The following is an 18764-nucleotide window of genomic DNA, read 5'->3' on the forward strand; positions in this document are numbered from 1 at the left end:
TAATGAGTTTTCTAGGGAGAACGGGGTGTCGGTAATCTTAGTGGTATGGATAGGGAACTCAGAGCCGAGATTGAGGAGCCAACTTTAAGGGCCTACAGTAATTGGCAAACATGATGGCTTGAAGGCAAACAGATACAATCTAAAACGAAGAGCTACCACTGACGAATTTGGGGTCACAACTTTAATCAGCAACTTGAGAAAGAACGCCAAAACGGCTAAGAGGAAATTGGTTCTTAGCCACACTTTTTTTTTATCTAGCCATTCAAGACAATAAAGATAAATCTAGATAAAAGTCCAGGTAGGGTTATATTACAGAGAAAGAGAGTTGACTTATAAGAAATGTTGCGACTCAAAAAATTTTCTTCCTGGTTTAAAAATTCCTACAAAAGAACCAATCAGCTTTTGAGTTCTATATTCCCTGACATAAGAACAACGGGTAAAAGTTTGGAGCTATTTAGCCTTCTTATGTGACAAATTCTTAAGGAATAATGTGGGAATTATGAATAAAAATCACATAACAAAACAATAAAATGAAAGATGAGTTTTAAACAGAAATACAGGACACTACTCTTTCTTTTTTTTTCTTCGGTAGTATCATTTGACGCCAACGTCCAGAGTGAAAGACAGGATGAAAAACAAGCGGAGTTGATATATAATCAAAATATAAGAGAAGGGGAGATATTTACAGTTTCAGGATAAGGCTCAATCAAAATATAAGAAAAGTGGAGATACTTAAAATTTCAGGGTAAGGCTGAAATCAAAATATAAGAGAAGGGAGATACTTACAATTTCAGGGTGAGGCTCAAATGAAAATATAAGAGAAGGGGATATATTTACAATTTCAAGGTAAGGCTCAATCAAAATATAAGAGAAGGGGAGATATTTACAATTTCAGAGTAAGGCTCAAATCAAGATGTAAGAGAAGGGGAGATGTTTACAATTTCAAGGTAAGGCTCAAATCAAACTATAAGAGAACAAGAGATATTTACAATTTCAGGGTAAGGTTCAAATCAAAATTTAAGAGAAGGGGAGATATTTACAATTTCAGGGTAAGGCTCAACGTTAAAGAAGTTGGGATTAGTAAATATCTTAAAACTCTTATTTACAGGATTAGAGTAACAGTAGGACAACTTTATTTTCGTAATTTTAATTTTTTATGTTTAATAGAGTATCGACAGTTCCTTAAAATGAACCGTTTGTTATGAGGCATAGGCTATATTCGGTAATAACAGTTACAATAGGCTATTACAACGCTATTTAATTCCTTTACACGATTTATGACATAAAAATGATTGTTTTGTTACTATAATATTCAAAGTAAAAATTTTCGATTTTTCATCGAAATATAGAACAAGATATTTTATTTTAAAAAAAAAAATAGACAAATAAAGGTATTTCTCAATGAAAATGCAAGAAAATACACCTTGAGGAGCAATCGAAAATGGGAGTAAAAGCCCGTTTGCTTCCATCAGTTCTTAGGATTAAATGTCATTTGCCAATGTGGCTAGCGGATCACTGATGCCACTGATAACATACTATCAAGCGAGAATTCCGAGATATCCTATCGGTTTAGAGCTATCAAAAAGCTATTTACTCACCAACCTAGTTTCAAAAGTCATACCACCATAGGATGGCATATTTGTCCCTAAGGGCACAATACAGTCCCTACCAAATAAAAGGGTATTATATAAATTCAAAACGTATATACAGTAATATCAACACTAAAGCAGTATTGATTAGTTGCTGACCCAATAATGCCCAGAGCTTAGTGGATATTGTTGGGGCGAGGTTGGGAGCCTGAATCCTCAAAAACTAAAATTTTTACTCAAATTTTTCGGATTTTAGTGAATGGTCCTTTCAATCAGTATGGAAAGAGGATTTACTCCCTAACCACCCTTATTTGGAAGAATATTTAGAAATAATTGTTAAAAACGGACTGACTCTGATGAGATGACAGCTCCTAGCATATGGCAGGAGTATTTTAGGGCAAGAAAAAGATCACTTTCATGTGCTTACCTCAACTAAGGCAGAAGAGAGAGAGAGATAATCCCCAAGAGCAACATTCGTCCCACGAACTATTCTTGAAATCGTCCGACTTCGAGGCATGGAATATCATGGTTGAGATTTCAAACCCGACCCCCCTCCTGTCCCCCCCCCCAAAAAAAAATAGGAGTCGCCTTTTCAATCGGAAATTTCATATTCGTAGCCTTGTCTTGCCAAAGATAAGCTTTAAAGTAAAGATTGATGGGTTGAATGGGAGATAGCCCTCTTCATACATAGGATAACCCTGTGTATGATACTAATAATGAGCTGACATCAAACAAAAAATGAGGTTTTCAACTGTACGTAAAGAGCCATGTTAAACTTTGAAGTGAAGTTATCTTATATGTTAGGGGATCTGCCGCAACACTAATCCTACCGACATTTCCGCTGAAATTTAGCCTATGCTTTATTGAAACCATAATTAGTACACACAAAATAATTTACTTTCACTTGGGACAACCAATTTGTCTTCATTTAACGTTTACAAAGAAGTAATCCTTGTAATGGATCCTAACATGTAAAGAATACTTTTATTGCGTCAAAAAACGAGTCCAACTAAGAAAAAACGTAAATTCCAGGGAATAATTTCTGTAAAAAAATATCCACTAGGAAGAAAAAATTCCTTAAGGGCTGGAACCCTGTGCTCAAAAATTAGTACTTTTTTCAGGGACAGGAGATTCCGGGAACTACCAGCAAATATGTATTTTTCCTGGTTGTGTTTAAGAAGAAGTTGCAAGTATAGTAAGAATTCCATTGGGTTTGAAACATACCTAAAGCGCATTCGAATTCAACTTAAAATATGTTGTAACTTAAATATAGAAAATATTATCGACGTAAGCGTTGCCAAAAGCAATAATAACACACAGTATTGTGCTGCCAAAATAAAGCCAAATCGGTCCCAGATGTTATCGACCAGACCTTCAAAAGCCAAAAATGGTACCAAATTATCCTCCAAATATAGCCATAATGGGTTCATAAAAAGGTGAAATAGTTTTGGTATGATATAGGCGAGCTGCTAGTTTTGTATTAAAGAATAATGAGAATGTGCCTATTCACTTTGGATAGTGCACCGTATATAGGCTGAACGCTTGAAAATATTTGACTTCATAAATAAAAATGAACCATTCAAAGCGGGTATTTATCAACCACTTAATTTTTTCTCGAAAACAAAATATTTAACACATGCTTTAAAAAGACATTGAACAAAGCTTAGAGCTAAAAATGTGAGTTTTAATGTTGTAATACTCATTAATTCTCATAAATTTGGTTATTTGCCTACATTTTTCCCAATTTGATGATAATTGTGCAGAAGTTAGTTCATTAAACATGCTACTTAACCATATTCACAAAAATTAAATGCGAAAATGAATACGAAATTAATTTTCAACCGGTCCAGTTGTTAATTCGCTTTTTAGATTTAAATTTAAAATTTAATTTAAATTTAAATTTACTCTAGGACAGCATTTTACTTCAAAGACAGAAGAGAAGACTCTCACCTGGAACGAAAGAACTAATTTTTATTAGCTTTCATCGCACCTGGAACACCCTTTTAGAGTGCCAGGTTTTTTCTCTCCTTCTTCCAAAAGGGGACCACAAGAATCTTTGGAATCCAATATATTTGTCTTTGAATATGCATATTCTAAATTACTTGTATTATCTTTGAAAGAAAATTTAAATGCGAAAACAAATTCAAGCTAATAAGAGGATGACCATAATCGTGATCAAATAATCGTGACTCAAAGAAGAATAAAAAACAACAACAATTGATTATTATTTTGGAGAATATCTATTTTAAGAAAAGATTTCTTTTTTTAAATGAAAATAAAGTGACACATTAAAACTTAAAACTAACATCAATTGTCTTGTAGGCTATCTGGTACCTTCTGCTCTTTAAACTGAAGCTTAGCGTATGTTTTATTTAGAGCAAAATCAATATGTTATAAGGTTATGTTACTTGATATATATGTTACTTAAGTTCTATATGTTATATTAAGTTCTATATGTTACTTATGTTCAACATGTTACTCAAGCGTAAATCCCGATGGTTCCAGGAGGAACCAACCCGCTTCATAAATAAGATAATTTGTGTTCATTTCAAATTTTAACACTCTTCTTCACTTATATATATATATATATATATATATATATATATATATATATATATATATATATATATATATATATATATATATGATAAAACATCTGTGACCATCTTTTTTTTTTTTAATGCCAAATTTGGTGTTTATATATAGCAACTTGAAGCCCTTTTCTAGTGTTCTAACATATTTTCATGACAATCGCTCATACTTTCAAAGTGACTTTCGGGGATTTTAACCCCCTTTTCTTCTAAAATTGCGCAAAGTTTGGTTTATGATAATAATTTTGATGGGTAAATTTAAAATTAATGAATGCTGCTTATGTAGAATCCGGATAAAAACAGATTCTTTCGTGTCTAAATAATTATCAGTCTGATCTCAAATTTACATGTGCGGGAGGTATACCACCCTCATACCACTGTTTGCGTTTAAGCTTAGGTTTTTTTTTCATTACGATGCTTTGAAAACGGTAACCACCCCTTAAAAAATTTGACCCTTTAAAGATTTCCAAAAGGGAGGTTCTAGAATGTCAAAAATGAATCCTATTTTGACAGTTTTCATGTTTTCAGGAGAATCTTAGGATGGGCCTTTCTAAGAACGACCCCAGGCACCCTTCCCCACCTTTCGTGGAAAGACCCACTAATAGTCTTTCACTCGACCTAATAGTTGATGCTTAAAACGTGAGTTTTGTCACAGAGCAGTGTTTTTTAAGTTTAGTTATTTCCCTTTTCTTAATTAAACCCGACTGAACCTTGAAAAAACCTAATAATTTAATGAGGTCGAGGGCTTGTCCACTCTCAGAAATCATATACACCAGGTGGCGCGTGCCAAGCCTGGAGGAACAGTTTCAAGCGTTTTGGGGAGTGTACCAAGCATTTTGTGCGGCATTGCGGCACACATTGCGTCCCGAAATGTACACCGGGTGGCTGGAAGTTGGCAACCCCTCAAATGAAGTCTCAAGTTGATTAGCTTCTTCAAAGGAAACGTAAAATGATTGCCTAAATGATCGTTTATATTTTACAGACCGCGTGTATCCTTAGGGACGAGTGCACTCTGGCCGCACTCTGATGTTCTGGTATCTGAAACCGGAGGGCTATACAAGCAGATTTTCATTATTTCGAGTTCAATTGGCTGTTTCAGAATTTTCACGCAATAGTATTATTGTCCTCTTTGATCGAAAATTACTTCTTTTAGCCATAAAACGTCAGAAACGGCCCAATTGATGTGGCGTGAATTCTATGTTACTTGGAAATGGCGGTAGAACTTTATATCTTGTTCTAATGATCCCGTTTCGATTTTAATCCGACCAATGATTTAACAAGATTACCTACGAGAAATGAAAGCGGGGCTTGTCCATGGCAAGCTTTCTTATTTCTTAATAGAGGGAAATAGAGCTGTGACTTTTCGCTCGAATAAGCCCTCTCATGACACTCAACAATAGTGTTCCAGTACGTTTACCCCTGTCGAAAAAAGGGATCAGAAAAGATTATAGTCAGTGACCTACGTTCTCGGTGAAATTCTGTGTTCTCCCATTTAGGAAAATTAAACTGATATGAAATTTTTGGACATGCTGAGTTTGCTGCTGTGATTTTGTCGAAGTCCTCCGCCCCTTGGGTGTATTTTATTCCCTTTTTTTCAATTATCCATTGTTTATGCTAATAAACTTTTGCGATAAATTTAAAACTAATGTGTTTCAAATGTCTATATTAACCATAAAAAGTATTTTCTTTGATTTTTTAGCCTTTAAAAAAAATCAAAATTATATTTTTTTTAAATTTTGATTACTGTTGATCTTAATTTATAATTTATTACGACAAGCCCTTTGTTGCAACCCGCATACTATGAATTGTAGTTGCAGACCATATAGGCAGTAACAGTAGAGTTCATATTGTCTTATATAATTGAAGACCGACCATTTGGGGAGATAAATGTTGTTGTTTTTTTAAAGAAAGGTGACTGAAGCTTCAAAAAGTGTAATTAGGTCCAAATCTTCTGTATCAAGGTCTTGGCTTAATGCCCCCTTGAACTCTCTCAATATGGAAGAATATGTTGGGACAAAGCTCTTACTTTCGGATGCTGATGTGGCACATATACAGAACTTTTTTCCGGGCAATAATAATAATAATAACAAAAATATTTGACAATTTGAACGAGAAGTTAGTACCCCGAAGAAAACTTAGGAATTCAAGTAGGAGGAGAGGGTACCCCTTCCTTCGTATACGTGCCCCTTCTGATAGATGACAGCTCCTCTGTTATTGCAGAACTTCTTTGAATGTGAAATAAGAGACTTTTTGTATGCTTACCTGCAGAGAGGTGAAAGGTTTGGGGAGGCAACCCCCTAGGAACAGTATTTTTCGATGACCCTAAGAACTATAACAGGAAGTTTATTTGGCCATCGCACACCCCTAACACATCCCCCCCCACTGGAAAAAAATCAAAGAGAATGTCCTTTTTTCACGGGTTATTATCACAATATGCAAATGTTGAACTCTAATGTCAAGAAAGGAGATCAGTGGGAGCTGTGAGGAGGATGCCCTCCACCTTTATCTAGGACAGCCCTTTTTATCTAGGAGATATTGGAAACGACAGAAACTAAATAAAAAGAACAAGTTTTCATTAGTTAAAACAGTCTATTATTTATATATATATATATATATATATATATATATATATATATATATATATATATATATATATATATATATATATATGTATATATAGCGTGAATATCCACAGATTGGTGAATATCGACATTCACCGGTGAATGTCCGAAATACCAAATTTTCTCCTTGAATTTAGTCAACGTGGCCAGTCAACTTTTTCAATTCAATGCAAGGTTTGATGATGACAGGTTAGGTTGAGTCAGGTTAGCTTAGGTTTTTAACCCATTTCTCATAATTAGAACCAGGTTTAACCTAACCTAACCTAAACCAACATAATCTAACCTAACTTTAACTTTTACCATCATAGCTTTCAAAAGGCTGGAAAAAAAAAAGTTCAAGCATGGATAAAATCCTTTTAACAGACAGTGATAAATTTCACAAAAAATACTAGATATTTTGGTCACATATGCAGCGACCGTCATCAGTAGTAATGACAGTCGCTGCATATGTGACCAAAATATCTAGTATTTTTTGTGAAATTTATCACTGTCTATTAAAAGGATTTTATCCCTGTTTAAACTTTTCTTTATCGTCATGGAAAGTTAGTGTCGTCTTCAAAATTATCTACGTTATAAGACTGGAAAAGCTGACTCTCAAAGCTAATTACATCCAAGCAGAGAAAAAGGAATTTCGGACATTCACCGGTGAATGTCAACATTAACCAGATTTCAGATATTCACGGTAAAGTATATATATATATATATATATATATATATATATATATATATATATATATATATATATATATATATATATATATATATTATCTGTTGTCTGTCTGTGGATGGATGGATGGATGTGTCAGGTGACGTCACCTGAAAAAACTGGATTAGGTGACGTCAAAACTGAAAAAACTAAAAAAAGGCAAAAACTACAAAAAAAACTAAAAACTAATAAAAAAAATAAAAAAGCTAAAAAACTAAAAAAACTATAAAGGTAAAAACCAATAAAAAACTAAAAAAAAAACTGAAAAAACTAAAAAAAGGCAAAAACTACAAAAAAAAACTAAAAACTAATAAAAAAAGTAAAAAAGCTAAAAAACTAAAAAAACTAAAAAAACTAAAAAAAATGTAAAAAACTAAAAAAAATAAAAAATAAAAAAAACTAAAAAAAAGGAAAAAACTGAAAAATAAGCTAAAATAAAGGTAAAAACCAATAAAAAACTAAAAAAAAAAAGGAAAAAACTAATAAATGACGACACTCAAAGAGAAAGCGACCAGGACAAAAAACTAAAAAAAAGGCAAAAACTACAAAAAAACTAAAAACTAATAAAAAAAATAAAAAAGCTAAAAAACTAAAAAAACTAAAAAAAGGTAAAAAACTAAAAAAACTAAAAACTAAAAAAAAACTAAAAAAGGTAAAAACTAAAAGAACTAAAAAAGAAAAAAATAAATGACGACACTCAAAGAGAAAGCGACCAGGACAAAAGGAATGTTCGATTAGCAATCAACAAAGCACCGGGACACAGGGAGTATAAATGACGACCAGGACACAAGTAAAAAAAAAAATTAACAAAACTAAAAAGAAGGTAAAAACTACAAAAAAACTAAAAAGAAAAAAAAACTAAAAACTAATAAAAAAACTAAAAAATCTAAAAATCTAAATAAACTAAAAAAGAAAAAAAAAGGAAAAAAATAAAGGAGAAAAACAAAACTAAAAAACGAATGTATATACAGACCGGTACACCGGGATACAAATGACGACCGGGACACAGGGAATATAAATAACGACCGGGACACAGGGACACAACTACAACGGGGACACCGGGGGAAACAGGGGGATATAAATGACGACCGGGACAAAAAAACTAAAAAGAAATAAAAACTAAAAACTAATAAAAAAAACTAAAAAATCTAAAAATCTAAATAAGCTAAAAAAGAAAAAAAAAGGAAAAAAATAAAGGAGAAAAACAAAACTAAAAAACGAATGTATATACAGACCGGGACACCGGGATACAAATGATGACCGGGACCCGGGACACAGGGAATATAAATGACGACCGGGACACAGGGACACAACTACAACGGGGACACCGGGGGAAACAGGGGGATAACCTGACAATCTATTTATATGCAAAGACAATGGGACAGCAAAGAATGTTGTATATTCGCAAGTTTTACGTAGTTAAAACCATATATATATATATATCTATATTCACAGGTGGGACATAGGGACACAACTACAATGGCGCGTAACTATTATGGCGCGTAACGACTTACGCGCGCGGGGGGGCCTTGGGGGGGGCGCGAAGCGCCCCCACCAACTAGGTGTTGGGGTGGCGCGAAGCGCCACCCCAACAGCTAGTCTTATATAAAAATAAGTTGTCTGTCTGTGGATCTGTGGATCAGGTGACGTCATGTTTCTGTGTCGGCTAACGTCATGAAATTAGTTGTCGTCATTTTTGCTTTGACGGTGAAGTCATTAATGGTATTTAAGACATATATGTTCACGTAGAAATCTATTAATGTTTAAGTTTAAAATGACTGATGAACTTACAATGGCAAAAGCCGATGAAGATGCTCAAAGAGTCTATGCCAAAAAACTTGCTGCTGATAGAGAAAGTCAGAAAAGAAAGCGTGCCGAGGAATCAAAAGAACGGCAAGGAAACAGGCTTGAGGCTAAAGAACGCAAAACCGCGCAGTTAGATGAAGATCCATCTGGACAGCGAGAGTCAAAACATATCAAAACTGAAAATGATAGCGATGATGATTGGGTTTGGGATTTTGACTTGGATAAGGGCATCAATGCCTACCAGATTTTAGTTAAAAAAAACAAAGGTTCGGCGATATTTGTTTCATAGTGAAGCTGAAAAATAAAGAAGAAAAAGAAAACTGAAAAAAGAAAAAATGTAAAAAACTAAAAAAATACTAAAAAGAAAAAACACTCAAAGAAAAATTACAGACCGGGACACAAATGACGACCGGGACAGAGGGAATATAAATAACGACCGGGACACTCAAAGAGAAATTACAGACTGGGATACCAGGACACAAATGACGACCGGGACACAGGGAATATAAATGACGACCAGGACACAGGTATTTAAGAATATCGTTCGAAGACAAATTTTTAATTGTAAGAAGACCGTTGAAAGAGAAATTTCTAATTGTAAAATGACTGAAGAACCTACAATGGCAAGAAGAAAAAGAAAACTGAAAAAAGAAAAAATGTAAAAAACTAAAAAATACTAAAAAGAAAAAACACTCAAAGAGAAATTACAGACCGGGACACAAATGACGACCGGGACAGAGGGAATATAAATAACGACCGGGACACTCAAGGAGAAATTACAGACTGGGATACCGGGGCACAAATGACGACCGGGACACAGGGAATATAAATGACGACCAGGACACAGGTATTTAAGAATATCGTTCAAAGAAAAATTTTTCATTGTAAGAAGACCGTTGAAAGAGACATTTCTAATTGTAAAATGACTGAAGAACCTACAATGGCAACACCCGAGGAAGCTGCTCAAAACGAATGTATTCAAGCCGAAGTAGCTGAGTTGGTAAAGCGTTATGTTTCAGGTTCTAGGTCCGAGAGGCTCCAGGTTTGAACCTTGGCTTTAGCATAAATACAAAAGAAGAAAAAAACTAAAAAAGGTAAAAACTACAAAAAAAACTAAAAAGAAAATATATATATATATATATATATATATATATATATATATATATATATATATATATATATACTACTACTACTACTACTACTAATAACTCACTGCAGCACCAAGCCGCCTGAGGCCAACACTGCTACGCACGCTCCTCCTCCAACCTAATCTATTTAAAGCCTCCATCTTTACACCCTCCCAGGAAGTTCCCATTTCCTTTAAATCCTTATTTATGACATCCTCCCAACCCAGACAAGGACGACCTGCTTTCCGTGTAGCCCCAGACGGTTGGCCAAAAAGGACAATCTTCGGTAATCTGTCATCCTTCAAAAGACAACAAATCGGCCTATCGAAAGCCTATTAAAAAACCTCCAAGTTTCGGAGCTCCTTGTGATATTCTTTTTGAGCATTTCCCTGTACACTATGTCCTCCCAGTCCCATCAAAGGCACATCACGTCGCCTTTGGATGGAGGTAAGTCTTGACTCTCAACTTTGGCGTATCCCCTGAAGCGACCCACTCCTTTCTTTGCTTCATATCATATGGCTTTAATAATATTAGTACTAAAGTAGTTAAGCTGATACTTCCTTCAAATATTTCTACCTCAACTAAACTGATAGTTTTTTTTTTTTTTTTTTCATTGTGGTATTTTCTTGAATGCCTCCGAGTCACCTTAATATAATATATCCCGATAGGTCAATATCTCAGTTATCAGAGTTTAACAAAATTTTTGAAAGAATGAGGCTTTCTCGTCTTAACCACCTTCTAAAGATTTTATGCATGATTCTGGCTTCGAATAAACCACTAAACTCGGCATGTTTCGTCATTTCTATTGAACTTACTCGAAAGTGCTTGAAAATGCTACGAAGGCATGATTTTCCCCAACCACTTTCTTGGCCAGTTTGCCAATTTTTTAACAGTTTTCCCCAAATCTAACGAAACTGTCACGTTCATCATTCATCGAGATAATAGTATTGACTTCAGGAAATCCTTACAATGAACAGAAGAATCAGTCAAACTATGACGAATTGAAATAAATTTAGGTGCTACATCTGAGTGAGCAGCTTCGTAAAATCATCTTACTACCACGAAATAAATTTAATAAAACTGTAAGACGAAAACCAATTGAAATAAATTTAAGCGCTACATTTGAGTGAGCAGCGTTGCAAAATCATCATTTTGCCATTAAATCTGTCACACTTCGCTGTGGATCACGCCGACTCATGGACTAAGAATTAAGTATTTGTTCGGTAATGATTCTTTAATATGTAATGCAGCTTCACAGCCATTTTAAACTAGTTAAGTTTGTTGGAATGAAAAAGCAGACTAATCAAAATTTCAGGCTTCGCGTGTAGAATCGTCAATTCAAATAAAGGAGACAAATATGGCCAGAAAAAGCTCGTAACAAATTATGTTTCAATTCGTCAACCAAATCCGGATGTGATTGAAAACAACCTGGAACTCGGCATAGAATATCGCTACGAAAAAATGTTTCCGCTTCGTGTTTTACATTTCAATTGATGTAAAAAGAATAGGTCAAAAAGGTCAGGAAAAAAGGCAAGCTAATTCTGGTATCAGGCTAAAGTGTATAAGCTCTAAATGAAAAACGACATTGACATTCTAATCGTCCTTCACATTGTCAATTATATGTCAAAAATGGATTGAAGTGAATTCCATGCCCAGGAGGGAGCTCCATGTAGAACTGAGAAGAATTACATATTTTTTCAACTATGTTATAGCCATACCTGTCACCCTCCCACAATCAAATCGAATTCTGGATTCCAGCCCTAATCCAGACTATTCTATCTTTACTAGTCCTTTGAGGAAACAGAAAATCATGAATTAAACGATTTTGCGTATATCTAACGCATAGCTTACGGTTATGACTTCGAATTCCAAAATTTCGACATAATTACAGTCTGGACGCGGTAGTTTCACATCTAAATACAGCTTCCATCTAAAAGCGACTCAATGAGTCTTATAGATATTTATTTCTGGTTGATTAATAATAATGACTATGATATAATAGAACTATACACATTCTGGTGTCTTCTAATTCTTAGAAAGCTGATTGCTTGTATCAAGATGTACATACCGTACTGTAGATCCTTTATCTTTTGTTTGGCTATGTCGAATTTCAAACAAGCGCACAAAATATCCAGGGGAAAGGGGTCTATCTTTCACATAATTATCAACATTATCTATAGGGCAGCTACTTACGCAGGGGGTGGGAATTCAATCTAGAATTAATACTATTCATTCCTGGTATACCTTCAGCACTATATGAATCGACTTACTTGTGAAGCTCTGACTCCGCCTCCATTTCTGAGCCAACAGCTTGCCATGCAGCTGCTATTGTGCCACTAGACTCTCGAGACACTTTCATCATTTTGGCTGCTAGCTTACTCAATCCTTTTGCATAGCTTGCATCCAAATCAGACCTGGAATATATGATCAAGAAATGATTACTATGAGCAGACAATTATCATATATGAACAGAATTTATTTGCAGAGAATTTAGTGACTCAAAACACTTCTTTGTTTTTAATGGCTGAATATTTCTCACGAAAGGACCAATCAGGTTCTAAAAAGGCGGAGCTATGTGTCTCTCCAGAACTTGTATTTTCTTGTCTGTCTAGACTTAACATATCTGTCTTGTCTATGTGTTAACATAATCTGTCTTGTCTATGTCAGTTAACATGAGGGGGCTGATTTTAAAAAGGAGAGGCTATTTTTTCTTCAAAAGTAAGGAATAACGGCATTGACTTTCAAAATGCGAAACAAAATAACTGAGTTTACTTTTTTAAACGCTATCCCTCAGTAACTTTTTGTTGTTTTTACTGGCTTAAAATTTCAAACAAAAGAACCAGTCAAAATTTAGGTTCTTTAGAATTCGACATAGCAGCAACAGTAAAGACAAGGCAAAAAAACGAGGCAGGCGATTCAGCTCCTATTTCTATCAACCGCTTATGCAGCAATGTGACTGGATTACGGAAATATGTCCCGAAATATACCGTTGAAAGTAAATTGGTTCCTTCAAAGAACCTTTGGTGGGATAGTAAAATGTAATATTTTATGTGTATTTCGTAATGAATATCTTATCACCAAAGGCATTGAGGCCAGAATAGAAACACAGGCCGAAAATGGAGCGCACTAAAGACAGCACAGTAAATAGAAGAAATGCATGATCCGAAACTAAGTGCTACTTACAGAAAGCACGGCCTTTTGGATCATACGGCGAATTTAAGATAATTTTTTCGACTATCAAATGAAGTAAGATACTACAAAACCGAAAATTCAAACACAACTTCGTAACTATATAGAAGTTGAAAAACGAAACTATTTTAGGTATTGATGCCACAATAACGAAGAAGTTCGAAAAAGATATGATAGGCGCGATATGGATTGGACCTTAGGAGGGAGAGTTTAGGGTATTTTTCCAGCGAAAATGGTATGGGGGAATAAAAGGCAATTCTAGGCCACCATCTCAAAACTTTCTATTTGATCCTTTGAAATAATCTTAGGGAGGGAGATGAAACTACGATTGAAAAGTCGACTGTGTTAATTCAGATGACATTATGTAGCATTTCTAGGGAAAGCTCAATTTACAACCCAGCCCCTCAAGAAACCAAGTTCTGTCGATTAGTTAAGTCTGTTTTCTCCTATTTGATTGGGTTCTGAATAAATTCAGAAGTTTCTCTCTTTACTAAAAGCGCTACATGCTCTTTTCTCGCTCACCGAACTAATTAAAAAAAAAATTAATTTTTCAAAATTAATTTTTCCTGTGGATGCTGTTGGTGAAATATTTGTTTTAATCATTTTATAATGCTTTTGTTATTGGGCTTTTACCAGGGGCGTCGTATGGGCAGAGGCAAGGGGGCAGTTGCCTCCTCAATAATGTGGACAAACAATTACTATACATCCCATGCCCCTTGACTATCCGGATATGGACCCCTCTTGCCCCCCCAAAAATGCTGAATATTTGCCCCTGGCTGTAACAATAGATAGATAGGCATTTATTACCAACAAAACATAGCGCCGTGGCAACAAACAAAATGATCGAATATTCAACACTCTTCAAAGATAAATACATATTTCAACAGCATATGTAAAATAAAAAAATCATACAATTTCAAATATATTCTCAGCATTCATCCCCCCCCCACGTCCTCTTTAGAAACCTTTCTTTGTGTGTCATTTCTAAATTAACGTGTCTCGTTATCTTTTTTATTGTCCAATAATTATTGGTCACCGAAACAAACAATTCATTTGACCACACACTATTGAAACATAGGCCTTTCCTTAAATCTTGTAATTTGGGGGGAAAGCCATAAGGTGTTTATATTAGTGTTAATTTTTCAGCCTTTAGTTTGATCTTTGTTCATTTTTTCTTCGTTTTGTCTGTTTTATTCCCCGCCCCATCTCACGAAAATGAAGAGCATTACTCTGCTTCACAATCATTGGTTTATTAGCCCATTAATTTATTCAGTGTTTGAATCCATTTTAATATAAGGTATTTTATAGCTTAATATTCTTATTTTTGTCATTATATACCCCGTGCCACAAACACAAGGATCGTCCTCCCCTCCACCCAAAAATTAGCGTGTCTAATCTATCTTTATTCTTCATTCTTATCCAAGTTTCTACTTTTGCTTTATCTTGTTCAATTCTTAACCATGTCAGTCTTACATATTCGTATTTCAGTTTTCATTTTTTAACCTTTATCTAATTCTTCTAGTTTTTTGTTTTTCTCCCCGCCCCCCCCCCCCAAGAAAAATAATATATACCATCTTCATAATCGCAGGTTATACTATCCTTTTTGGATCAACATTTGGACTTTCTTTTACAATGTTAGTCATGACCAGTTTGATTTTAAATCTTTTTCCTCAGCTTTGAATTTTTGAGAACTAGTTTAATTTTCTATTATGAATTTTTGCCGTAATTAGTCAAAATTACTTAAAATTTCTTTTTTACTTAATTTCAGTAAAACAAGTTTGCCTGTTAAGTCCTTCATGGTGTTTTAACCTTCATTTTGAAATCTTTTGAATATGCTTCATTGTATCAAAGAGAAAGCCCAAAAAATGTTGTCGCAATGAAATCCAGATGTTATAATACACCAATTAAATACTTAACATCCACTAGTTGAATAAGTTTTTATGCCTTTTCAGTTGCTGGACAATGGACTTTTCTTGACAATTATTATTATTATTGTTAGTTTGCATAGGCATGTATTATCTAGTTAATTCAAAATTAACAAATAGTAAATAGTAATTTACAACATAATTTAAATTTTTATGAAACATGAAATTTATAATCTAACCAATGTGGATCCATATATTTGACTCACATTGATCCCTTGGATGGGATACTTATATCTAAAATTACATGTGGTTTTAAGAAAACCCAATGCAAAAACATATCATAAAAATGGGTACTTGTATATTATTCAGAACACACTCAATAAGTGAACAAACTACGATCTCAGCAAAATTCTTGAGCGTGTTCTGAATTGAATTGAATCAATTGAATCGTGAACAAGTATCAAATATTTAATTGAAATGTACCTGCATTGTAGTTTGTTTCACGAAAGAACCTAACTTTACTTATTGAATGTGTTCTGAATAATAAGAAAGTACCTAAAAACGTATAATCCATACATATGGAAATAAATACATATATATATATATATATATATACATATATATATATATATATATATATATATATTATATATATTTATATATATATATATATATATATATATATATATATATATATATATATATATATATATATATATATATATATATATATATATATATATATATATATTGAAGGCAAAAACAATGAAGGCATAGAATCGCACCTGCACAGACAGATCTATTAAAAATACCCCCTGTCTTCTCGACGTGTGAGATAAATTGTGCTGTTTTTGTAGAGCATCTTTGGAAACAAAATTCGCAGGCATGGATTTGGAACCTGAAGAAGGGAAAGCTGGAACAAAAAGCCCATGGGTTTGTTTACCTTTACTTAGCCCATCCAAAGAGGATGAATACACTTTTTGTACACGTGAGGGGTTCCTCCTTAAGATGGATTGAAGGACTGACAGGTATTTAGGCTTGTAACGTACTTTTTGGGCCCTACTGGAAAGGTTACTAATATACCTCTTTGAAATTGCGGTTGTGAGCATTATTAAAGTACGTTATTATTGTTCTTCTCTCTCCTTGTTCTTGTGGCAGGGCCAGGTGTTTCATCTGCCTCACCTGGTGCCTTAAAGTCAAATATTACTGGGAATTTTTGTTAACATTAATCTCTCCAGAATTTGGTGTTTTAACGCCACGGTGGTTTTCCGCCACCGTATGTTTTCCACCACCGAGGAAATCCTGCATCATCAAGAGGATTAGTTAGGTAAAACGAAAGGGTCAAATATTAGGTTATACTAAGTTTAGTTAGGTTAGGTGGGGCTAGGTTTTTAACCCATTTCAGATATTTATAACCAAATTTAACCTAATCTAACCTAATAGGTGGCGGAAAACATATGGTGGCGTAAAACCGCGGTGGCGTTAAAACACTGCTACCCCCCAGAATATTCGTGTCATAAACATTGCAAGTTATTATTGTCAGGTGCTTTACTCGCTCAATTAATTATTCTAAGAGATTATTCTAAGAAAGAACAAAAAACCGGAAACTACGACACTTAACTCATAAAAGCCATGGCGTGTTATCCGAATCTTTTTTATGGGTGGTGGGGATTTCGTGGGAGGCAGAAATAAAAATTAGGTGAACTCCATAAAAATTAAATAAACTACAGGAAACAATTTCAATGTCTTATGTTGTATTATCTACTCAAGTAATATGTAGGTAAACCACACATATGGCGCCTTGGTGCTGCTATGAGCTATTGGAAGTAGTAGCAATAGTAACCATACACATACTCGCGGTGGGATTCCTTTCCAGCGATTTTGGCAAACTTTGATAGTTAAAAATATTGTGCATTAAAAAGCACTTTTTAGTTTTAATTAATCCCTCCCCTTGGGAGAAATTCTCTCTGATGTTCCCTTATCTCTAAAGGTCAGACCAGTGGTCGGTATGACGTTGATTACAATTAGTAGCAGATTAAAAATAAGCATAAAACTTTACCTTACAGTTTTCGATTTTTACAATTTTTCTACGGTAGGCATACAGTTTTTCTACAATTATTATGGCCTTAGTTATTTACCAATTCGTTTTCCCAGCTCACCGACTTGTATTTTTGTGACATAAATGTACTTAATTTATAAGCCATTTTTCGCCCATCTCAGGATGTTTAATTACTTCCCATTTTTGTCAGTATATACACATCTGATGACAGTGGAATGAACAACATCAAAATTTCCCCCTCTTGTTTAATCTCCCTTGCATAAATAAAACAACACAAACGGGTGATTGGGTATATTAAAGTATAAAACAAACACTATTATAGAAGACTTGATAGCGCAGCGGTAATATATGTTCGAACTTTAGATAGGACAAGTTTTGGTCTTAGGGAAGACTAATAACATTCAGTCTCGTTTTAAAAAGTCAAAAATAATACATATAGATATGTTTTAAACTCATTTTCAAAAAAGAGTGAAAGAGAGAAAATAACTATTATTATTAGACAAACCATGCAAAAAAGTGAAAACAAGGGGCGCAAAACGGATTGGGCTTTACATAGCTTGATCTTTTTAGCTGTTTGTTTTTTCAACTCGCCAACTTATTTTCCTATTATGCATTTATAGTCTAGGTTATATTAAAATCAATGTTATGTAAAATTTACTTTCAGCCCCTTATTTTCACTAATATTCAAAGATTATCGAGAGAAAAATTATTTTTCTCCTTTTTAGTCCATTTTGAAAACGAGTCTCAAAATTGTGTATATTTCTCGGTACAAATCTTCTTCAATAATGTCTTAATGTCATGGACACAACTTGGCTCGACATAAATACAGATGCAATAAAAGTAAACTACTATTGCATACGTTTTTTCATGTTGATTGGAACATGAACCATACATATCAAACAATATCATTTTATCAATATCAATTATCAAACAATATATTTTATCACCTTTTCTGCTGCTTCAAATCTGCAGCCGCTTTTCAACGAAAAATGCGAAACAAGAACAAAACAAAAACAGGTTCTGAGAGTCAGTCTGACTGAATGTTATCCCCTCATAACTTGAATAGTTTAAATCAGTGATTCATCTTCTTTCCCAAATATATGATTATACAAATGGAAGATATATCTACCGGTGCCTATAAAGGTATAAATATATTTACCTATATAATAGGTAGACCGCTTTTATATAACCGCTTCTCATTGATTTCAGGC

The 18764-nt window shown here is 34.0% G+C and overlaps 1 protein-coding gene across 1 annotated transcript in view; it reads right to left on the minus strand.

The window, feature by feature from the left end:
• The window catches only part of LOC136042345 (nostrin-like), a 46274-nt gene that overhangs the window by 17225 nt on the left and 10285 nt on the right, over positions 1-18764 (minus strand). The window contains exon 3 of the mRNA XM_065727312.1: positions 12711-12854. Coding sequence (XP_065583384.1) covers positions 12711-12854 — 144 coding nt within the window. The remainder of the gene's footprint in view (positions 1-12710; positions 12855-18764) is intronic.

This window comes from Artemia franciscana, unplaced genomic scaffold (genome assembly GCF_032884065.1).
Source record: "Artemia franciscana unplaced genomic scaffold, ASM3288406v1 Scaffold_1143, whole genome shotgun sequence".
Taxonomy (NCBI): domain Eukaryota; kingdom Metazoa; phylum Arthropoda; class Branchiopoda; order Anostraca; family Artemiidae; genus Artemia; species Artemia franciscana.